Source organism: Nelusetta ayraudi, unplaced genomic scaffold, assembly GCF_046127955.1.
Source record: "Nelusetta ayraudi isolate G7.1 ecotype Tasmania unplaced genomic scaffold, CSIRO-AGI_Nayr_v1 ptg000127l, whole genome shotgun sequence".
Lineage (NCBI taxonomy): Eukaryota > Metazoa > Chordata > Actinopteri > Tetraodontiformes > Monacanthidae > Nelusetta > Nelusetta ayraudi.
In genome coordinates, this window is record NW_027466177.1 from 2,015,737 (window position 1) to 2,035,000 (window position 19,264).

Consider the following 19,264-nt stretch of genomic DNA (forward strand, 5'->3'; position numbering starts at 1 on the left):
CTTTGCTGCCCCCTGTTGGGCATGCAGCTTATGTTGACAATCGTCAGGTAAGTTGCATATTGTGAATAACCTTCCAAATTTATTAATTGATGTTGACGTCTGATACAAACAGTTTCACAAAGCTTGAAAGCACAATTTTGGCAACATTTTAGACAAAGTATAAAACACCAAGAGAAAAAACCCTAAACTAAACTAAACAGAGACTTTGTTTGCTAATTTTTTTGTGTTGACATCCTGCCGGTTGAAGTTCATTCCCAGGTGCGGGTCCTACATCCTGGTGAGACGCAGCGTGTTGAGGCGGACCCCCAGGACGGTGGCCCCCGAAGCGTGCTGGATCTCCCTGAGGATGCCGTTCCACTTCCTGTCCGTCTCGTTGAACCTGTCAGTCAGTGAGAACTCTGCGATTTTAGCAAAACACAAGCTGGAAAAAAATAAAAATAAAATTCCAGTCCACTGAGTCGACTCACCTCCAGACGTCGTTCATCTCTTTCGGGACGATCTCGTCGCTGTCTTCCAGGACCATCATGGCGAAGCCCCCGACGGCGAAGAGCGAGCCGGCCTGCGAGACCAGGTTCAGAGAGCTGCGCTCCTGAGGGAACACCTCAGAATCCGACCACCTGGAAACACACAGAGGTGCGACTCAGGGAGGAGAAACTGGCATCATGGTTGAATGAACCGTGATACTGATAAAATTATAAAATACTTATAAAAGCAAAAGTAAGAGGCATGATGTTTGTGTACAAATTTAGGGAGTAAAAGTAAAAAGTTGAATGAAAGAATTCCTCAAGTAAAGTATACCTGAAATATTAATATAATATATAATATACCAACTCAAATATTGATATGTGATTAAAACACAATCAATGATGATTAATTAACTACAAAGGCCATCATTCATTTGATTATTTTTTTTATATATATCATATATGTGTATATATATATATGTGTATGTGTGTGTATATATATATATATATATATATATATATATATATATATATATATATATGTATATATATACATATATATATGTATATACATATATATATATATATATATATATATATATATATAAAATCCATGTTCCCCCCCCCCCCCTTTGGGTATTTCGGCGACGTTTTCAGGGACTCACGTGTCAGATGCGATGTCGTACACCTCCACCGAGTCGGTCAGCCCGCCGTCGGTGACCCCGGCCGCCACGTAAATCTTCCCCTTGTGCACGGTGGCGCCGAACAAGGAGCGCGCCGTCTTCATGGGCGCCAGCTCCTTCCATTCGAATCTCCTGGCGTCGTAGGCGCACATCGTCTTCAGGCAGCTCCTGTTAACGCGAGCGAGTCGACTGCTCTCAGGCCACGCCCACTTCAAACTTTCACAGTGTATCGATCCGACTGCGTGACTGCACTCACTTGTTCTCGCCCTTCCCTCCGACGACGTAAACAACATCGTCATGGGAGACCGTTGCGTGTCCGTATACCGGGTACGGGATCGGGTCCGATTCGCCCCATTTAAAGGATCTGAAAGTGACGACAACAAACCCATCAGACTTCGGTCCCAAGCAGCAGCTCTCCTGGGACGAGAGAGGGGGGGCGGTTCTGCCCTCGTCCTTACTGTCTGTCGTAGACCAGAACCGAGTCCAGCGTCTGCTCCTGGTCCTTCAGCTCCCTCCCTCCCAGGACGTAGATGGAGTTCTCCGCCTCGCCGAGGCCAAACAGGAAGCGGGGGGATGGGACGGGGGGCATCCCCAGCCAGTCGGCACTCACCGGGTCGTACTGGCGTCAGAGGGAGTCAGACGCGTTGTGAGTGAGCGAGCTACTGCCAGCATGCATGCAGCAAAATCACCAGCTGTGGTTTGGGGCAGGATATCCTCTGCAATAAATACTGTCCTGGCACACTGGTGGGAGAGCACTGGTTCTGGAGTGCAGTAGTTGCTTCCTGGGGACTAAACTAAAAGGAAGCTGGCCAGTCATGCAATCTAACGCAACTGAGAAGGTTTTGCCAAGGTGGATGTGCTGGATAGTTGCAATCTGAGTGGCCAGACTGCCTTGAGCCACTAGAAATGTTTTGTTTCGCTGCAAAAGTCAAGGTTAAGAAGAGCAACCATGCATGCATTTTGGCCAAACCTCCATTTGAGAGGCGTTGCCTACCTGCAGGAAATACGAGCACATGGGATCCTCTTTGTTCTGCTCGTCCACGAACAGCCCCCCGGCCACAAAGATCTGGTTCTCCTTGGTGACCATGCTGACGTGGTTCTTGGGGATCTGCGTGGAGACGGAAGCCAGGAAGCAGTCGTTCCCCGTGGGGTCGTAGGCCACGGCGCCCGAGTTGTTCACCATCAGGATCAAGTTCCGCGCAAACATGCCGTAGCGCAGGTTGTCGTTCAGGATGCTTGGTAGGAGGTCCTCCTCGTCCTCCTTGTCCTCGGCCTCCCCGTCCTGCTCCCCGCTGCCCTCCTCCTTCTTGCTCTTTTTAACCTCCGGCATCTTCCCCGCGTTGGCGTCCCGGACCAGCCGCAGCTTCTGCTGCAGCTCCGGGTTGGACGCGATCAGCTCGTGCTTCTCCACTTTATCCGTCAGGTAGTCCTCGCCGAGCAGGCGCAAGCGCACGCAGTCCAGCAGGCCAGGCAGCTCCTTGGTCCTGCCCTCGGCGTCCCTGGAGACCCACGCCATCAGGGCCTCGAACACCGTCTCCTCCGTCTCCACGCTCAGGTTGTCGCTGGCCAGCACGGCCGCCAGTTCGCTGGGGAGCAGCTGCAGGAACTCCTCGTCCCTGGAGATGAGCTGGAAGTGGTCGCAGGCGTAGTTGCGGGCGGACACGGCCAGCCGGGGGCAGTCGAGCATCAGGCCCAGCCGGAAGACGGCCAGGCAGTTGCTGAGGCTCAGCCGCTTCTGCAGGAAGGACACGCACACGGTGAATATGGACGGGATCTGGTATATGTTGGCCACGGCGAAGATGTCCTGCACGTTGTGCTCCGTCACGTTGATCTTGGACGTGTACAGGTACTTGAGGACCAGGCCCATGACGCCGGGCTCCACGTCCTCCAGGACGATCTCCCTCTTCTTGCTCTCGTCCAGGTCGGAGAGGAAGACGGAGCGGAAGTAGGAGCTGCAGGCGCACAGCACCAGCCGGTGGCAGGGGAACTCCTTGTCTTTGATCTTCAGCACGCAGTCCACCAGCTTGTCGTTCTCCAGCAGGTTGTACAGGCCGTCCTGGAGCAGCGTCTGCTGGTACATCCGGGGCTCGTCCATGGGGCTTATTGGCATAGCCATGGTTCCTGGGCGAGGGTCGGCGGGGAGGTCGACAAAAGCCTTCCGGGGGGCTTCTGATCAAGCAAAAAAAAAAAAAAAGTCTGATGGCCCCTAATTGCAGTGTGTAGTCTGGACGGAGAGCTCAGAGTGGAGAGCCAGTCTGCTGCTAGCTCGAACCGGCCGGCCGAACCCAGTGACGGCCCACTTCCTCAGCTGTCTCGACCCCTCAACTGCACTCCAGCTGGCCGGTTATTTATAGCGCGGCAGCTCGGTGTGGAGTCACTGGGCTTCAATTCTAGAACATGAAGTGGAATTGCCACTCCTTAAACCCCGCCCACACGCCGCACAGGGTCGTCCGCCCACTGTCACACAGCTGACACATTGCCTCATGGGAAATATGTCGCTCCTGAGTCATGGGGTATCCTGGGTGTAGTGGATTAGGAGACTGCCCCCTGCTGTCTCTGTCACTGGCTCATTATAGCGCCATGACCCATTGTGTAAGATTTAGCAGCACCTAGTGGTAGGAAAGTCATTTGCAAACAATGTTGGGTACCTTTTTTTTGGTCTGACTAGTTTGAAATTAGTTTGACTTCTTAAGGCAGAGATTAAAAATTCGCAAAAAATAATTGCGAAGGAATATAGTGATGTTTTACATGAAAGCAAACCGAGGTACCTTGCCTACAAGACCATTAATCCAATAGCTGTTTTTATTTTACTAGAACACAACCGAAAAGAATGAGCTCGTGTGAAGCTCGATTAAATCGATTAATCAATTTAATCGATTGAAATCCATTAGAAGTAAGAAAATAGTGACAATACTGTGAGCGGTCATTCAACAGTGTTTTATTTTATTGCAGTGTTAAATCCAGTGACTCAGCACAGTGTGACCACAGCTTTTCCACAGAGCAGCGTTAACAATTGTTCCCAGTGTTGAGGCATCAGAGAGGAACAAAGCTGCTAATTGCTGATGTCATCTGACGGAAATACCCCCACAACCCTGGTGACGGGGCTCAAGTCTGATGACTCACGGACTCTTGCCTTCTAACTGCTTCATCAGGGACAAAGAACGCATGGAAACACGGTGGACAAATCGTTGCGGTTTATTTTATTTTCAGTTTCAGTTTATCGAAGTTTCTCCTGCTCAGCCTTTCATTAATTTTACTCTTTGAGTAAAATCTCCTCATTTATTCTAAAACTTCTATCTGCTGTCCCTTCTCTTGCGTATTTCATCACTTCATCACATCATCTCACAGTTGACGCTCATCATCCTAACTGTCATTATCGGTCGTCTATTCTGCCTTTTGCTTGCTGGGATCTACAGCTGGTGGGGCTGCGGCAGGAGCAGCAGCAGCAGCAGCAGCAGCAGGGCCGGTGGCAGGAGGAGGAGGTGGAGGAGGTGGAGGAGGAAGGGGATCCGGATCGTCGATGAGGGCCTGCCTCCTCTCTCGCTCCTTAATGACTTGGACCAGGCAGTAGGTCACTAGCATGACGATGAACGTGGTTATGGGGAAGCCTGCGGAGGGAAGGAAGGAGAGTTTATGGATTGGCGTGGTGTTCCAAGAAATAATAGCAGACGGGAGGAGATCAGCACCTTTGAGGAGGAGACGCTTGGCCACCAGCTTTGCAAAGTCCAAACCATTCAAGGCCAGTCCGTTGTACAGCACGATGCACCAGAAGTTGAAGGTGTTAAAGACGGCTCTGATCCGGCGGGACGTTGCCTCAGACATGGTTGCCTGTCAAAAAAAAAAAAGAAAAATACATACACACTTCAAGCCAGACCCATTGCAGTTTCTCACTGAAGGCATCAAAGCTACGTATGAACACACATGAAAGTGTAAAATAACTCAAACACATTTCATATTTAAATTCTTCAAAAGACAATTGTGCCCGACCTCGAGCGAAGCGAAAGGCTCCATGGCGAAGAACTTGGCGGTCCACAGCTCAAAGTTGAGGCCGAAGCAGTTGAAGAAGGCCCAGGTCAGCACCACCGGCCCCGGGCCGAGCCACACGATGGCCACCCCGTAGGTGCACGCCGAAGCCAGCAGCTCCTCCAGCACGTTGTCGTGCTTCCCGCCCAGGTAGTTGTACACATACCTGCGGACGACAGGGGACGCTGTCAGCGCCGGTCGTCAGGGATCAGAAAACATTCTACCCGGAGGGGGGTTATCTGTCGTGACACCCACTTGCACAGCCAGTCGTTGATCCCTCTGTCGAAGTAGCTGCGGAAGAACAAATGACTCTTCAGCGCCAATTTCTCACAACGAGGAAACTGGTGAAATGTGCGACTCGCCCTACGTCTCTGAAAACATGTAGAGCAAGGTGGTGCATTTCGGCGGCTTGGGAGGGTCCAGGTGATCCAGCCTGGCCACCGTGTTGATGACCCCGAACATGACGGCGGCCTTGACCCAGTCGTACACCACGTTGTAGTAGGCCAGGCCAACTGGAGGCGAAAAACACACTGCTGGGTCAGCAGAGCCTGTTGTCACGCTGCAGATTTTTAATGGAGATGTGCATTCTGTTTGTGTGGCTGCTGACCCAGCGCCCAGTCCGAGAGGTGCCTCAGCAGCTTCACGTCGGTGGGGATGGTGAGGATGTACATGAAGTGGAAGAGGATGTCCACCACGATGATGACGCCCAGGTGTATGGCGCCCTGCAGACTGATGTTCCACATCTCCCACTCCCTCCTGGTCAGGTCTGACTTGTTGGCCTGTAGGGGGCAGCAGATGCACAAAGAGCACAGTGACTTTCACGGCGAGGTTTTTTTTTCTTCTTGTTTTCTTGTCAAATCAGGCAGGCAATAGTTAGTAAAGGTGCTATCACTCTTCAAGTGGGAAATAGAACCGGGTCGACCCACCTGGACGTAGAACTTGTCAAAGGTCATGACGGGCCCAAAGTAGAAGAAGGGGAGGTAGAAGTTGTACTTGAGCAGTTCCAGGATGCTGAAGTTGCCGTCTTTCCTCTCGCAGTTCTCCAGGGCGAAGCTCATGCAGCGCATGATGGTGAACCCGCAGCCGCCGTAGAACAGGACCCGGCGCAGCTCAAAGTCTCCCTCCACGAAATCTGCCTGCATCACGCCAGAGATTGTTAAAGGGATCACAACAGAAGATTCCAGAGGAAGCTCGGTTGGGCGCCCACCTGCCAGGACACGAAGGGCTCACACTTGAAGGTGGCGAGCGTGCACAGGCCCGTGACGAAGCAGAGCCAGCGCATCTTCACCAGGGAGATGCTGTAGAGCAGGATGCAGTGGGACAGGATGAGCGTGACGTAGGTCCAGCCCATGGTGGTCCACACGGCCAGCAGGCCGTACGCCAGGTACACCAGCGACCTGTACTGTGAGACAGACAGCCCAGTGTCACACCACTGCACGACAAGTGTTTTTATGATGCAAAATGCATGTCATGGCTGAATGGCACTTATTGCAATTGCAACAAACCAAATGGATGTGCATCCCTCTTTAAATCCACCTTTTTCATGGTTGACATAAATGAGCCGTTCTCCCTTCAGCTCTTATGCTTTTAAGTTACTGTCAAGCTGCAAAGGGGTTTCCTGTTGACCAAGAAATATTTTTTTTTTCTTCTCCTTCTGACACATTCATTTTTGCAGTTTAACAGTTTAAAGTGTTTTTTTTTATTTTTACCACGAGGCACTAACTTGTGGTCAGTGGTGTGTCTTTCTCTTTCTCTCAGTGAGCAACGGCTCTCTTTTGTTTCCTCCTTCGCCCTCCTCACCCCCCTAAGCCTCCCTCCACTCTCGTCCTCCCACCTGGTCCTGTTTGTCATCTGCTATTCAGCCAACTAATATAAAAAGCCCGCGGTGCAACGCTGCAAAAATAAATTGTGACAAAGGGAATGTCACGCTGCGGCCCAGTGTGTGTGGCACGCATCGCTCTGAGCTCCCTCCCCCAATTTAAAGTGCCTCCTCCTCGCGTCTCCAGGTGATTCGGGCTCGTGGAAGCACCTGCGGCGCCAGCATGGAGCAGATCTTGGCGAACAGCACGTGGCCGGACAGGGCGAACAGGATGTGCATTCTGAATGTGGAGAACCACATCATCCACTCGAAATCGGCCGTATCCTGTCAATCAAGCGAGCACGGGGGAAAGCAGGAAAAGGAAATTAGACACTCTTGTATTTCACTCTGCGGGCCTTTTGAGATACAAACACGCTCTTACCATCTTCCTCCCAAAGTAGTACCATCCTGGCTTAACGCTGGATTTAAACGTCTTTCTGTTTGCACTGGCTGGAAAATGAGATAGTAGGTCACAAAAACAATAACAGAAGAGCACACATTCAAGCTAAAACGCACTTCCTTTGTCATTTACTTTACTTCTCTCCTTGTCCTTGAATGCAGATGTGAAATCATAACTGAATGCGGAGCCACCCACCCACCCACCCTCCCGGGATCTATTTTCCTCTGGTGTTTATTAATACCGACATCGGATCTCTGCGAGGTCTGCATAGTTCCAGCTCTTCACCCCTCGCAACCGTGACAGTGAGTCTCGCTCACGTACGCCGCACATTGTGTTGCGAGGACACGCGTGGACAACGCGAGGCTCCATTCACGGCCCGTTCGGGTTTAGCGTTTGCACATTTGCTTAAGAATATTTGTGCAAATTTGATCTGACGGTCGCGCCGCAGGTCGGGTGTGATCTAATATTTGTCCCTTTTTTTTATACACTTCACAGTTGACTGAAAACAAAGTCATTTTTCCATGTTACATATGACACGAGGCGCTCGAAGCAAAGTGAATATCATTTTTAATGATTCAAGACACTCCTATGTTTCTTTTCCACACAGGTTTTACGGCTCGCAGCGCACAGCAGATCATGAAAGCAATTTCATCAACCGCAGCCAACGAGTGCTTAATGACCTTTTGTGTGTGCGCTCCACCCTCCCCGCCCACCGCCCTATACTCACAACTGGACACCTCGGAGATCCAGCTGGCTGACCACAGCACAGCCAGACAGAGCACCGTGTTGTAGATGTAGATCTCATATTTGGGGAGAGCGGCTTTGATCCCCATGGCGACTCTGGCGGGAAACCACGCGGCTCCTGAACACAGGGCATCAGACCAGTTCACACTTTTCTCTCAGCAGGCGTTGAAACAGGTTTGTCTTCTCACGTGACACCAAGTTTGCCTCACGGCAAGTCAGATTTCTCTCACACTAAAAATAGATGCGCAGCCCGACGATGGACATAATAAGGAAAGCCTTGTCATTTGATTTTCCAGACAGTGGATGGATGCTGATCACGTCCCCCCCACTCCTGTCTTTTTTAACCCTCCCACACCCCCAAGCACTCTTGTCCAAGAGGGGACAAGTGATCCTCGTGGTACATTCCTAAACCAGCAGCTGTAAGCTCGACTCTCAAAAGTCAACAATTTCACTGTAATGTCTGAGAGACGTCAATTACAACTAAAAATAGGCCGGTCAGTCATTTGTGACACTTGCTGACAACGTTATTGTCAGTGTGAAGCAACTGCAACGGCACCTTCCTATGTGACACTTTAGACTTCACTTCAAAGGCGGATTCAGAATTTTTGCTGCACTTGGGAATGTTTGAAAGGGGGCTCGAATTATCACAGTGATCTGCTGTACTGGATTTATATAGTTTTGGAACAAAGGGGCAGGAGGTGTTGGGAAGTAGGTAGGATCCATACAGCCGCCCACTTATTTATTTATTTATTATTTATTTATTTTTTAACACCAGTGCCCGCATGAAAAGTTAGACTAAATTCATTTGAGTTGTTAAATATTTAGCTTCAGAGACTTTAGAGACATCATGGCTAAAATGGCTTTTCTTACCGTTGATCTTGGTTTGATTTTTTTGGAAAATAGACCAATTATTACAGCCACAAAATAAATCTTGAGTAAAATAATACTTACAGGTTGCTGAGGTGCATCCAAAGTTAGAAAACACTTGAAAGTGTAAAAGAGCTTCTCATGCACTCGCAGTTATGCAGAGGACAAAGAAGCTGGTTGATTTATCTGACATAATGTAAAGCTCACAACATTGTCACATGTATATGAAGTTGAATATAATTGATAAAAAAAACAAATGTATTTTTAGTAAGACATTCATTGAATAAAGATTTTCTCCAAATCTGTTCCTCCTTGTGGACTTCAAACTTCTGAAAGCATCAATCCAGTTCAAATCAATTTAGAATTCTGACTGACTTGCTGGTTCTTATCAGGTAAAAGGAACAGTGGTGGGCAAATGGTCAAGTTTCCAAAAGAGAGACGTAAACACACTGACAATGTGCAGCTGTTTGCTATTTTTAACCAGTTAACTTCTTTCCAAAGGGGTAATGTCATTCCTGCGCCCGCTGTCATTTGTGCCCATTTAAATTGCAAAAAACATCAATCTGCAATATTTCAGCTATTCAGGCTGCGCTGGTTCGTACATCTACCTCAAAATGTCCCTGTTTTTCTGGCAGGGAACGACCGAGCCGCTTGTCGCTTCAGCGGCTCACACTAATGCAGCCAGCTTGTCCTCTAGCGGCACCTGTTGTGATACTGACCTTGAATGCCGCAGTTGTTGCAGGCCTGAAGACGCTTGCAATGAAAAGTTCCCTCTCAAATTTGCTCGGACCAAAAATGAGATGATGCACAGAAATAAAAGTTAAATTACAAAAACGCAGCTTAAAAAAATAAAACAAAAAGCAAACATAAGAAATGGTAAACGTTAATACTTAGTGTGCATCTACAGAGCGCAGGGTGGGCTGTGGGTCCCGCTGACTCCCTGAGAGGGAGCTGCCATCGGTTAAAGGTGACTTGATGTATTTATACTTTGTCCACTGACACAGAAGGGGGCGGAACAAGAGAGAACGCAGAGCTCAAAGGCCTCAGGAAGTCGGGATCCCCTTTCAATCTTTGAAACGACAACAACATACCGACGAACGCCGATCAGCGGGACGCACAAAAGAAGAACCTGGATGTCTCCATTATGTAAGTCACACTAAATGTAAAAATGAAATTGTTCCAAATGGATGCAATTATTTGTTTAAAATCTTCTATCATTTCATAGACCCCTTACTGTGATGGTGACCGATGGTGCCAGTGCACACGCAACTGCTCCAAGACAGACCTGGACGTGATGAAAAGTCACTGGACAAGAATAAGGAGACTCTTTTCTTCTCTTGAGCCCAGATTTAGGGCACAGCCTTTGTCTCTCACACCTGGTCCATGTCAGAGTGATTAGAGTTTAAGGTTTCAAGCATTTTATTTGGTTACTGCAGGCACATGAACCATGAAATAAATCACTGCATAAAATAATTAAATACTATAAAATAATGGTTTTCAACTGAATTCATCTTTTATTTCATTTTTTAGCTTATTAAACATGCAAGTGATTGTCTAATTGTGTTTTATAATAATAGAGGGATTCATTCATACATTTTAGCAGAGAATGTGGTGAAAACGTGACATATGTCGTTATTAGATATATGTATCTTAAATCGCTTTAAAACATTAGTCTGTTTTATTGTAGTGTGGATCCCTTTGGCGCCCCTAAAGGGCGAAACCCGCTGCTGCGACTGTCCGCGATAAACGCGTGGTGACGTAATAAGACAGCGACACACGTAAACCGGAAGTAGCAGCAGCACTAGCGACCAGAAGAGTGGCTTCCAGTGGACTGGCTTCCCAAGACAGCATGATTGGATTATTCGTAGTATGCAGCATTTGGGCAAGATTCATGAATTAGAAGTTGGAGTTGTCATTGTAATAGGTCAACCAGCATTGGACATGAGGAACTCATGATGAGCACGGCGATGAAAACAAGGTAACCACCAGCTGTCTCTTATCACGAATAATGAATATTCAATTCGCCTCGGAGACAAGTACGGAAGCCTATTGCATTCACTTGGCAAAAAAAACAACTCTGTTTTTCATTGTAATTATTTCTGTTTTTCGTGTTATTTTTTTCCAGCCCTATTTTTCGTGCTAATTTTTTTCTGCCCTGTTTTTCAACAGTATCGGTATTTTTCAGTTTTCCAGGTGTACTATTTCCTAAATTATACAGTAGAAATGGACATGTGAGGTATCATTGTAAAGCAGGGGAGCTATACTATCACAATCTGTTGAAATATTTCAGGGGACATAATTTTTGGCCTTTTTGGGGGGACTCCAAAGTCGACAACTTTGCCATTGATATTGCAGTATTTTTCAGTTTTTCAGGTGGATTATTTAAAAAAAATTATACAGTAGAAATGGACATGTGAGGTATCATTGTAAAGCATGGGAGCTCTACTTTTATAATCAGTTGCCATATTTCACGGGAAATCATTTCTGGCCTTTGGGAGCCCCCAAATTAGGGTTAGGGGTTTGGGGTTCCTCACGTGCTAGAAGCCCCAAATTTGGCGTGGGCGCTTCTTGAGGGATCCTGATGACAAAGCAAAGTGGTCCCATGTCTCTAGGACAAAGTTGACTTTTGACCCCATAGACTTGTATGGCATTAGGGTTAGCGTTAAGGACTTCAAAGTTGACAACTCTGCCATTGACATCACGGTAGTCACCCAAAAAGGCCAAAATTGATTTCCCGTGAAATATGTCAACTGATTATAAAAGTAAAGCTCCCAGGCTTTACATTGATACCTCACATGTCCATTTCTACTGTATGAGTTTGGAAATAATCCAGCTGAAAAACTGAAAAATATCATAATGTCAATGGCAAAGTCGTCAACTTTTTCTCTTCTTTTTCATTCCAGGTCAGTATACATGCTGGAGCAGAGACTAACTGATTTTTGTCCTTCTTCTGAGACACATGTATCTTTAGCACCTCCAGTGGTGTTCTGTCATTGTTAGCTTTTTCTCCAGCCACTGACGAAGCTGTTCAGAATATGTATCTTTAGCACCTCTAGTGGTTAAGACCATTGATCTGTACCATGGAACACATTGGTCTCTACCACTAGGGGTGCTAAAGATGCAGGTTCTGAACAGTTTTCAGGAGTGGGAGGGATGAAAAGCTCACTGGCATGGAGCAATTGGTCTCTACCACTAGGGGGTGCTAGAGATGCAGTTCTTGACGAGCTCCCTGGTGCTCCTTGGCCTGAAGCGATGTTTTCAACCAATGGAAGTGCAAAAGCTGCAGGTTTTGAGGTAACTGAACCATGTATTCAGAGCCCATGTCTTTAACACCTGGTGTCTTTATCCTTTTCTTTTGGCCATTGTACTTTAAAAATGATTCATTTTCAGTGATCCTGTTTGTGTTAAAAGTTTGAGCTAATTGTCCAATGTCAGATTCAGTTACTTGACCAACTACCTAATTTTGTCTTGGTAGCACACTCTTTTTCTCTGCCAGCTAAACACTTGCTTGCTGAGCTGTTTTCACAGGTGCTACAAGCTGGAAATCCAGCAAGAGGTGCCAGCAATCTCTTCCTGACTTTCTGCTCTCAAACGTATGTGCCTTTAAAGATAAATAAACACAAGTATTTTCATGTCATAGTATGCAATATTTTAATAACAATCATCACAGCTGTGTACCCATGTCTGGTAAGTGCTGACTGCTTTTATTTATTTATTTTTAAATCAGTTCCTTTGAACCCAATGCGACCAGAGATGGTGGAGGCCTCCTTCCTCTGATGAAGACAAACCTGAACATTTTCCTCCCTTTTTAAAACATAGTTGCGGGGTCAGGACGTGGACGACGGGTCGTGACGGTTCCTGCAGCGAGCTCTCTCCGACGGCTTTATGTGACGGATACATGACATGGTGAGTGCGGCGACGGGGGAGCGTGAGGAGAGCTCGCCGCTCCACAATGAGCTCATCACAACACAATTGCAATTCTTCCTGGTGATGTGTATATGTGTGCAACAAGTCCGTGGATATTCCACCAGGTGGCTTGCAGCAGGGTGGCCTTTTACTCTTCGGTGGCATCCTTCTTGCTCGTTTCTTGACCTTCGAAGATCGGGTACTTGCTCTCCACATCCGCCCAGCTCAGCGAACCATTGGCCAAATCCCGAATGATCCCGGGCAACTCGCTGACCTGAGAGAGAGAGAGAGAGAGAGCGAGAGAGATTTTCAAAGTGGATCAAGGAAGGTTGAGCAGCGATTTTGCTGGTGATCAAAGTCGGCGTACCTCAGCCCTGATCTGCCTCATGGAGTCGCGGTCTCTCAGGGTGGCCGTGTGAGGCGTCTTGTTCACCGTGTCAAAGTCGATGGTGATGCCGAACGCCACGCCGATCTCGTCCGTCCTGGCGTAGCGCCTGCCGATGGACCCCGACGAGTCGTCCACTTTGTATGAGACGCCGTTTTTCGTCATGGCTTCGGCTGAGAGGGAGCGGAAGGGAGGGTCACCGAGCAGCCGCAAAGAGGCAACACAGTCTGGACGGTGTGTGGGTACTTACACAGCTCCTTGACAAAGGGCACAAACTCCTGGTTTGAGCTCAGCGGCAGCACGGAGCATTTGTACGGCGCTACGTTGGCAGGGAAGCTGAAGTACTGTGAGAGACAAAAAAAAAAAAAAAAGACCGCCTTCGTCAACATGAGCTTTTCTAAGCAGCCACTCAATTTGCAACGCGGTTCAGGTTCTGTACGTACCGTTCTCTGCTCGTCACCGTCTCTAACATGGAATGTGTGCTCGAAGATGGAGTACATGATCCTGCCGATGCCAAAGGACGGCTCGATGACATTGGGAACCACTTCTTCCACTGTGGACGGGAGAACGGACAAACAGTGCATGAGTTAGAAGCCGTCTATCTCAGCTTTCGTGCATAAAAGGCTGAAGTTTCGCCTCCCGGTGGGAATCTCACCGTGCAGAGTCTTCTGGAATCGCTTCACGCTGACCATGTCCTTTGTGAGTTTGAACGACTTGCCTTCCGTCTTGACTGTGAACTCTCTGTTTGGAGAAACGAGACAGCGGCTCAGAACCGGAGGCGTCAAAATATAAACCGGCGGCCGCTCTCGGAGGCCAAACAATAGGAGCAGCTCACCCGGTCTCGTTGAGCAGCTGCTCCTGCTCCGTGATGTAGCATTCGTCACACGCCGACAGATACTCCATGACCACCTTTGCGTCCTTCTTGTATGCCTTCCCGATGGAGCCTTTGTTGGCTTCGAATTGAACAACGTTTAAAACTTTGTGCGCACAGGTTAAGGACAATATCCGCTCAACAGGAACAGGTGTCCGCTTCATCTGAATCAGTCATGTTCCCTTAGTGAACGCGTGGTTTTCACTGGTCTACTGCTGTCAAAGGATATGGGTTCTTTCAGAGGCTTCTCAGCCACCAGAGGCACCTTTGTGGCTCGTGCGTGGCATTTCAGGTCAAAGCAAGACCGATCCGCACAGCCCACAATCTCGATCCAGCCCTGCCGGTGAGAATTATTTGAACCGTTAGTGCACAGTACGCCAACCAAACTACCAGACGACTTGGCGGGAGAAGCGCTCACGTAGGAGGTTTTGGTTTCCGCATCCCAGCAGTCACAGGCGTAATGAGCCATCTCGTTGTCCATGTGCTGCCGGAAGCGCAGCTTGTCTTTGGCGACACCAACTTTGGTGAGGTAGAGGTAGATCCTCCCGATGAAGTATCCCAGGACGGAGTTGTTGATCACTCCCTTCATGAAACAGACGATGAGAACCAGCGTTCAACGCAGTGTTTTGTGGGAAGAAACCAACACATTGACCAAAGTTGATCATTCACAATAAAACGATCCGGTTCACTTTAGAGATCCTAACCTGCTCCACAGCGTCGCCCAGCCTCATGATATGTGCAGACTGTCCACTGGTCTGGGCCTTGGAGGAGTACAACGTAATATCCAAGTCAGCCACACTGGAGAACTTAGGGTGGACCTTCTCATTTGGATCCACAAAGTGCTCAATCTCCGCCATGGTGAACTCCCTGGAAGGAAACGCAGTGTGAGTTTCCCCCCCACAGAAAAACGTTACACAACAGGCCTGCAGACTGACAACAGAGTGGATCGCTCACCTGACACGAATGAGTCCAGAGCGAGGAGAGATCTCGTTCCTGAAAGAGTTTCCGATCTGAGCAGCAGCAAAGGGCAGTTTTCCCTGGTTGAACTCTAGTAGGCGCTTGAAGTTAAGAAAGATTCCCTGAGCCGTTTCAGGCCTCAGATAACTGCAAAATTGGAGAAGGGGGAGAAAAAAAAGAATCTAATTGAGCAATAATCAAGGGATGAAAAAGCAACGGTAGAAAATATCAGGAGCACTAAATTAATTTTACCCAGGCATGTTTCCACCTGGTCCAATGGACGTCTGGAACATCAGGTTGAAGGAGATGGGAGGTAAGAGGTCGTTTCCTGTGGTTGGAGACTTGACACTGTACTTCACAAAAAGGTCCGTGAGCTCCTGCTGGGTGTAGTTATCCATCTGCAGTCACATTAAAGACAGTGCAGAGGTGAACCAGACTGGAAAAAACAGTTCAGACTCATTTCCTACCAACTTTGGAGCATCAAAAACATACATTAAACTGTTGTTTATCTGCTGTGGCGTTACACATAATCCTTCAAATGAATTGTATCTCATTAACGGCTGCAGAGACTTGGAAAAAAGCCAAATCACACAGGGGCAGCGCAGCAATATTCATATTTATTACATTTTTATGAGGTCTCGTCTGTTTTTTTCGTTTAATTAAAAATCTGTATCTGCAACCGGGCTATGGAGGACTGCAATAGTGACAGCACCCATGCATAAAATCGCAGATTTAATATGCGCCTGTTAGAAAAAAACCCACAGTTCAGCATTTGGGAGCCGACTCTGGGAACCACCAGGCATTCTCACGAGGACAATGTGATGAAACAGTTTGCGATCACCTTCTCCGTCACTGACCTGAGTGGTAACGTCCTCCATCTCGGCCTTCTTCTCTGCTGAGCACTTCTTATCAGACATCAGCTTCTGGAGATGAGCTGTGAGCAAGCAAGTCAGAACGTCTTAGAGCGTGCCAAGTGACAAGACAAACATCTAGATTCCAAGAAAACGCCTCGAATATCTCTGGAATGCATCAAGATCCAGCCTGTTTAGCCTTAGAGGAAATTACGATTCATTTCTGTGAGTGCACCATCAACACACAAATTTGCTCACCTTTAAGGAGGTGGTCGGCCCTGAAGCATTCACCATTCTTGACATCTTTCACCATGTAGTCAGCAAACTTTTCCACATGGCCAGATGTCCTTTGGAAAAATTGTAATATCTATATTAATAAAAAATATATATATATTTATTTATTTTTTTTTTACAAGTGGTCGTCTGTTTTTCTGTTTCATTCAAAAACTGTATCTGCAACCGGGCTATGGAATACCGCAATGTTGACAGCTTCCATGCATAAAATCGCAGATGTAATATGTGCCTGTTAGAAAAAAACCCAAAGTTCAGCACTTGGGAGCTCACTTTGGGAACCACCAGGCATTCTTGTCAGCGAAACTGGCCGACAGCCACACACTAAAACTATTTACAAAAATATATCAATACAGAATAATCATCAAAACACAATAACGTCATAAAAAGCGTGATGGGATGTTAATAGTACTACCTAATCTAAGGCTGCTTGCCATTGACAGAAAACATTGTCATTAGTGTGCCAAATATACACACAAACATGGTTGACACAGTTGCCATACTTGAGGACCGGCTCAGGAGTCAGCATTGTACAGTCAATCTCCAGGATCTGCTCCTCTTGGATGAAGTGCTGCCTCCAGGCCAGCAGGATGTTGTTCTTCAGGGCGCATCCCACAGGGCCAAAGTCATACAGGCCGCTCACACCTGGGGAGTATTACTGCATGGTAACAATGTGCTTAAAGACTACGTTTGAGACATGATTGCATGAACAAAGCTTTCCATTTCTCCTCTCTAAAAGTTGTGCTCGCACCTCCATAGATGGCAAAGGCCTGGTCATAGAAGAACCGTCTCTTGAGGGTGTCCTCCATCTTAGACCGGTCAACAATGTCGTCTTTGGGTTGCAGTGACAGTTCCTGCGATGGAAAGGAATCATTTTTTTCTGTCAGAAACAAAGGTTTAACATAAAATAAATCAACTTTAGTTCACCCAGTTGAAAGCTGGATCACTGATCACCCAAGTTGCTGGCACATATCCATCCAGGGTGCAGCCTAAATAAAGGTCACGCTATTGAAAATCCACCTACCTTTGCCTCCAGAGTTCTCTTCCTTGCCTTGAGTTCGGCCACGGCCTTGGTGACATCAACATCAGGAGCTCCATCCTGCTTCATCTGACGCACCAGCTCCCCCTGAAATAGAGATGCGACTTGATACTGACTGACTGGAGGGAGAACAAAAAAAAAGTCTGTGCCAAGGGGGAACAACGACTCCAATAAAAATCGTGCATGCTTGCAAGCCGTTCACATTTTGTTCTTTTATACCCCCCCATTATCCGGCCTCTAGCTTTCATTTTTGAACCCCACCCTGCTTGGTGCGTCTCCCGCAGCATAACACTGAAACGTGGCAACGGGCGCAGACATGACTGTCAGTTAGCATTAGCTGCTAACTAGCAGCAGCAATGGCCGTTCCCATTCATTGGCAGCTACCGAACTAGTCGGTGAACGCAGGTCAGCCTGGCACGCATTTTTTTTTTAATGTGCGGAACACGGCCCTAAAGCAGCAAAAGTGTATTTTTTACCTCGAATGATTTCTCTCACCAATAACATGAAAAGTTACCTGTTCTTTGACTGCGAGCCGCAAAGGGGCGAGGATTTTCTCAATGTTGCCGTCCATGGTTCGTCCTTCCGCCAGCTGCACCCACAGGCGTTGATTCTTCTTCTTACACAAGCAGACCGACGCTGAAAACTGCCTGTTTTGGGTCTTGTTGCCGAGAGACCGCCGAGCGAGCCGGACCGTGGACACCGGGCAGAGGGAGAGGAGCTCTGTGCTGGTCCGCAGCAGTGCTGATGCCGCGCTACGAAGCATGGACCGCTGTAACAAGAGAACAGAATGATGAAATCGCCGGAATCAAGTAAACGTGGTTTCCGCGTCAAGGTGACACTTTCGACAAAAAAAGGAACTTGACGTGTCGGCAGATTCGTCATTTTATTATATTTTTATTTGTTTATTTAAAAACAAAAATGTATACGGCAAAACCGTCTACTAAATTTTTTTTTTTTTTTTTTTTTTTTTTAAATGAAACACATTGTTAAAATATCTGGAATGTTTGTTTACTGGCTTATTAATTTCCAAATTTCCTGAACTGAGCCACTAAGACATTGACAATAGTAATAAGAATCATTTTAATGCATACAGTTCTGAATGAGCATATATGTTTTATCGCTGTTATCGATAGATGTCGAAGGCAAACTCACAATGTAGGTTACATAAGCATCCAAATGTGTTTTCGGTCCCAACTCTGAGCGGCCATCAGCAAGTTCGACTTTATTCCACAAGGTGGCACTACAGAAACGTGTGATCAGTTGTCGTACTTTCCTAAAGCATTTTCTTCGTCTGACGCATGCCCTGCCCTGAGTGAACTTTTATTAGTTAAACACAGCCTGCCCTCCCTCTGCACATGTAACGGATGTGTAGAATGGCTGACTGGAGAGTTGCGTTTTTCACCTCTTTATTTTCTGCAGAAGACAGTAAACAAGGGTTTGAAAGTCTTCTGGCTTTGTTGTCTCCTCATTCGTACAACATGGAACTTTTCGTCGACACACACAACAATATACAACTCACTCAAAAACAATGAACGGGCGAACAGTGACATCTACTGGACAAAGTGACAATACATATGTGGGGTAAAATCAAAGACAGGAAAAGAACAAACAGGTAAATAATAAAGAAAACATACCTGCAGAAGACAGTAAACAAGGGTTTGAAAGTCTTCTGGCTTTGTTGTCTCTAAACGGGCAAAAGAACAATATTTACAACAGTTGGCCATTTTTGCTCTGCCACGCTAGCCGCACTCACTAAATACGGCAAGAGACGAGAGACAGACTTAAATAAAATAATAATAAAATAAAATAACATTGAGATAAAATTCACAATATATAACAAAATAAACAAATAATTAAAGTCCCCACATATGCTTCAACATAGGATTAAATGAATTTAATCATTTTCTTCCTGTTTTGTGTTTCTT

The 19,264-nt window shown here is 47.1% G+C and overlaps 3 protein-coding genes and 2 non-coding genes across 7 annotated transcripts; all 5 read right to left on the reverse strand.

Annotated features, from left to right (window-relative positions):
* Positions 1–37: 37 nt before the first annotated feature.
* klhl40b (kelch-like family member 40b) lies at positions 38–3,327 on the reverse strand. The gene is made up of 6 exons (XM_076050464.1): positions 2,142–3,327; positions 1,606–1,766; positions 1,404–1,511; positions 1,130–1,315; positions 468–617; positions 38–379 (listed from the first exon to the last, which is right to left on the reverse strand). The coding sequence occupies exons 1-6, from the start codon at positions 3,261–3,263 to the stop codon at positions 268–270; spliced, it is 1,839 nt and encodes a 612-aa protein (XP_075906579.1). The 5' UTR covers positions 3,264–3,327; the 3' UTR covers positions 38–267.
* A 742-nt stretch (positions 3,328–4,069) lies between these two features.
* On the reverse strand, positions 4,070–9,981 carry hhatlb (hedgehog acyltransferase like, b). Of its 3 annotated transcripts, XM_076050432.1 has the most exons (13): positions 9,928–9,981; positions 9,759–9,827; positions 8,156–8,290; positions 7,411–7,478; positions 7,200–7,313; positions 6,378–6,572; positions 6,097–6,306; positions 5,778–5,949; positions 5,538–5,682; positions 5,426–5,461; positions 5,135–5,336; positions 4,834–4,975; positions 4,070–4,755 (listed from the first exon to the last, which is right to left on the reverse strand). In XM_076050432.1, exons 3-13 carry the CDS (start codon positions 8,259–8,261, stop codon positions 4,532–4,534), a joined length of 1,614 nt encoding a protein of 537 aa, XP_075906547.1. In that variant the 5' UTR covers positions 8,262–8,290; positions 9,759–9,827; positions 9,928–9,981; the 3' UTR covers positions 4,070–4,531. The 3 variants fall into 3 exon arrangements, with proteins under 3 accessions (XP_075906547.1, XP_075906545.1, XP_075906546.1); XM_076050430.1 differs by lacking the exon at positions 9,928–9,981 and having other exon boundaries at positions 9,759–9,893; XM_076050431.1 differs by lacking the exons at positions 9,759–9,827; positions 9,928–9,981 and having other exon boundaries at positions 8,156–8,664.
* Positions 9,982–12,665: 2,684 nt separating this feature from the next.
* gars1 (glycyl-tRNA synthetase 1) lies at positions 12,666–18,138 on the reverse strand. Its single transcript, XM_076050313.1, has 17 exons — positions 17,854–18,138; positions 17,325–17,426; positions 17,052–17,154; positions 16,804–16,945; positions 16,268–16,356; positions 16,016–16,092; positions 15,411–15,556; positions 15,156–15,305; positions 14,906–15,068; positions 14,620–14,784; positions 14,418–14,538; positions 14,166–14,307; positions 13,986–14,071; positions 13,774–13,883; positions 13,581–13,674; positions 13,313–13,503; positions 12,666–13,219 (listed from the first exon to the last, which is right to left on the reverse strand). The coding sequence occupies exons 1-17, from the start codon at positions 18,100–18,102 to the stop codon at positions 13,094–13,096; spliced, it is 2,256 nt and encodes a 751-aa protein (XP_075906428.1). The 5' UTR covers positions 18,103–18,138; the 3' UTR covers positions 12,666–13,093.
* On the reverse strand, positions 15,824–15,959 carry LOC142904434 (small nucleolar RNA SNORA84). The gene has a single exon (XR_012929405.1). It is a non-coding gene; the product is annotated as a small nucleolar RNA SNORA84 (small nucleolar RNA).
* LOC142904429 (small nucleolar RNA SNORA84) lies at positions 16,455–16,590 on the reverse strand. The gene has a single exon (XR_012929401.1). It is a non-coding gene; the product is annotated as a small nucleolar RNA SNORA84 (small nucleolar RNA).
* Positions 18,139–19,264: the final 1,126 nt, after the last annotated feature.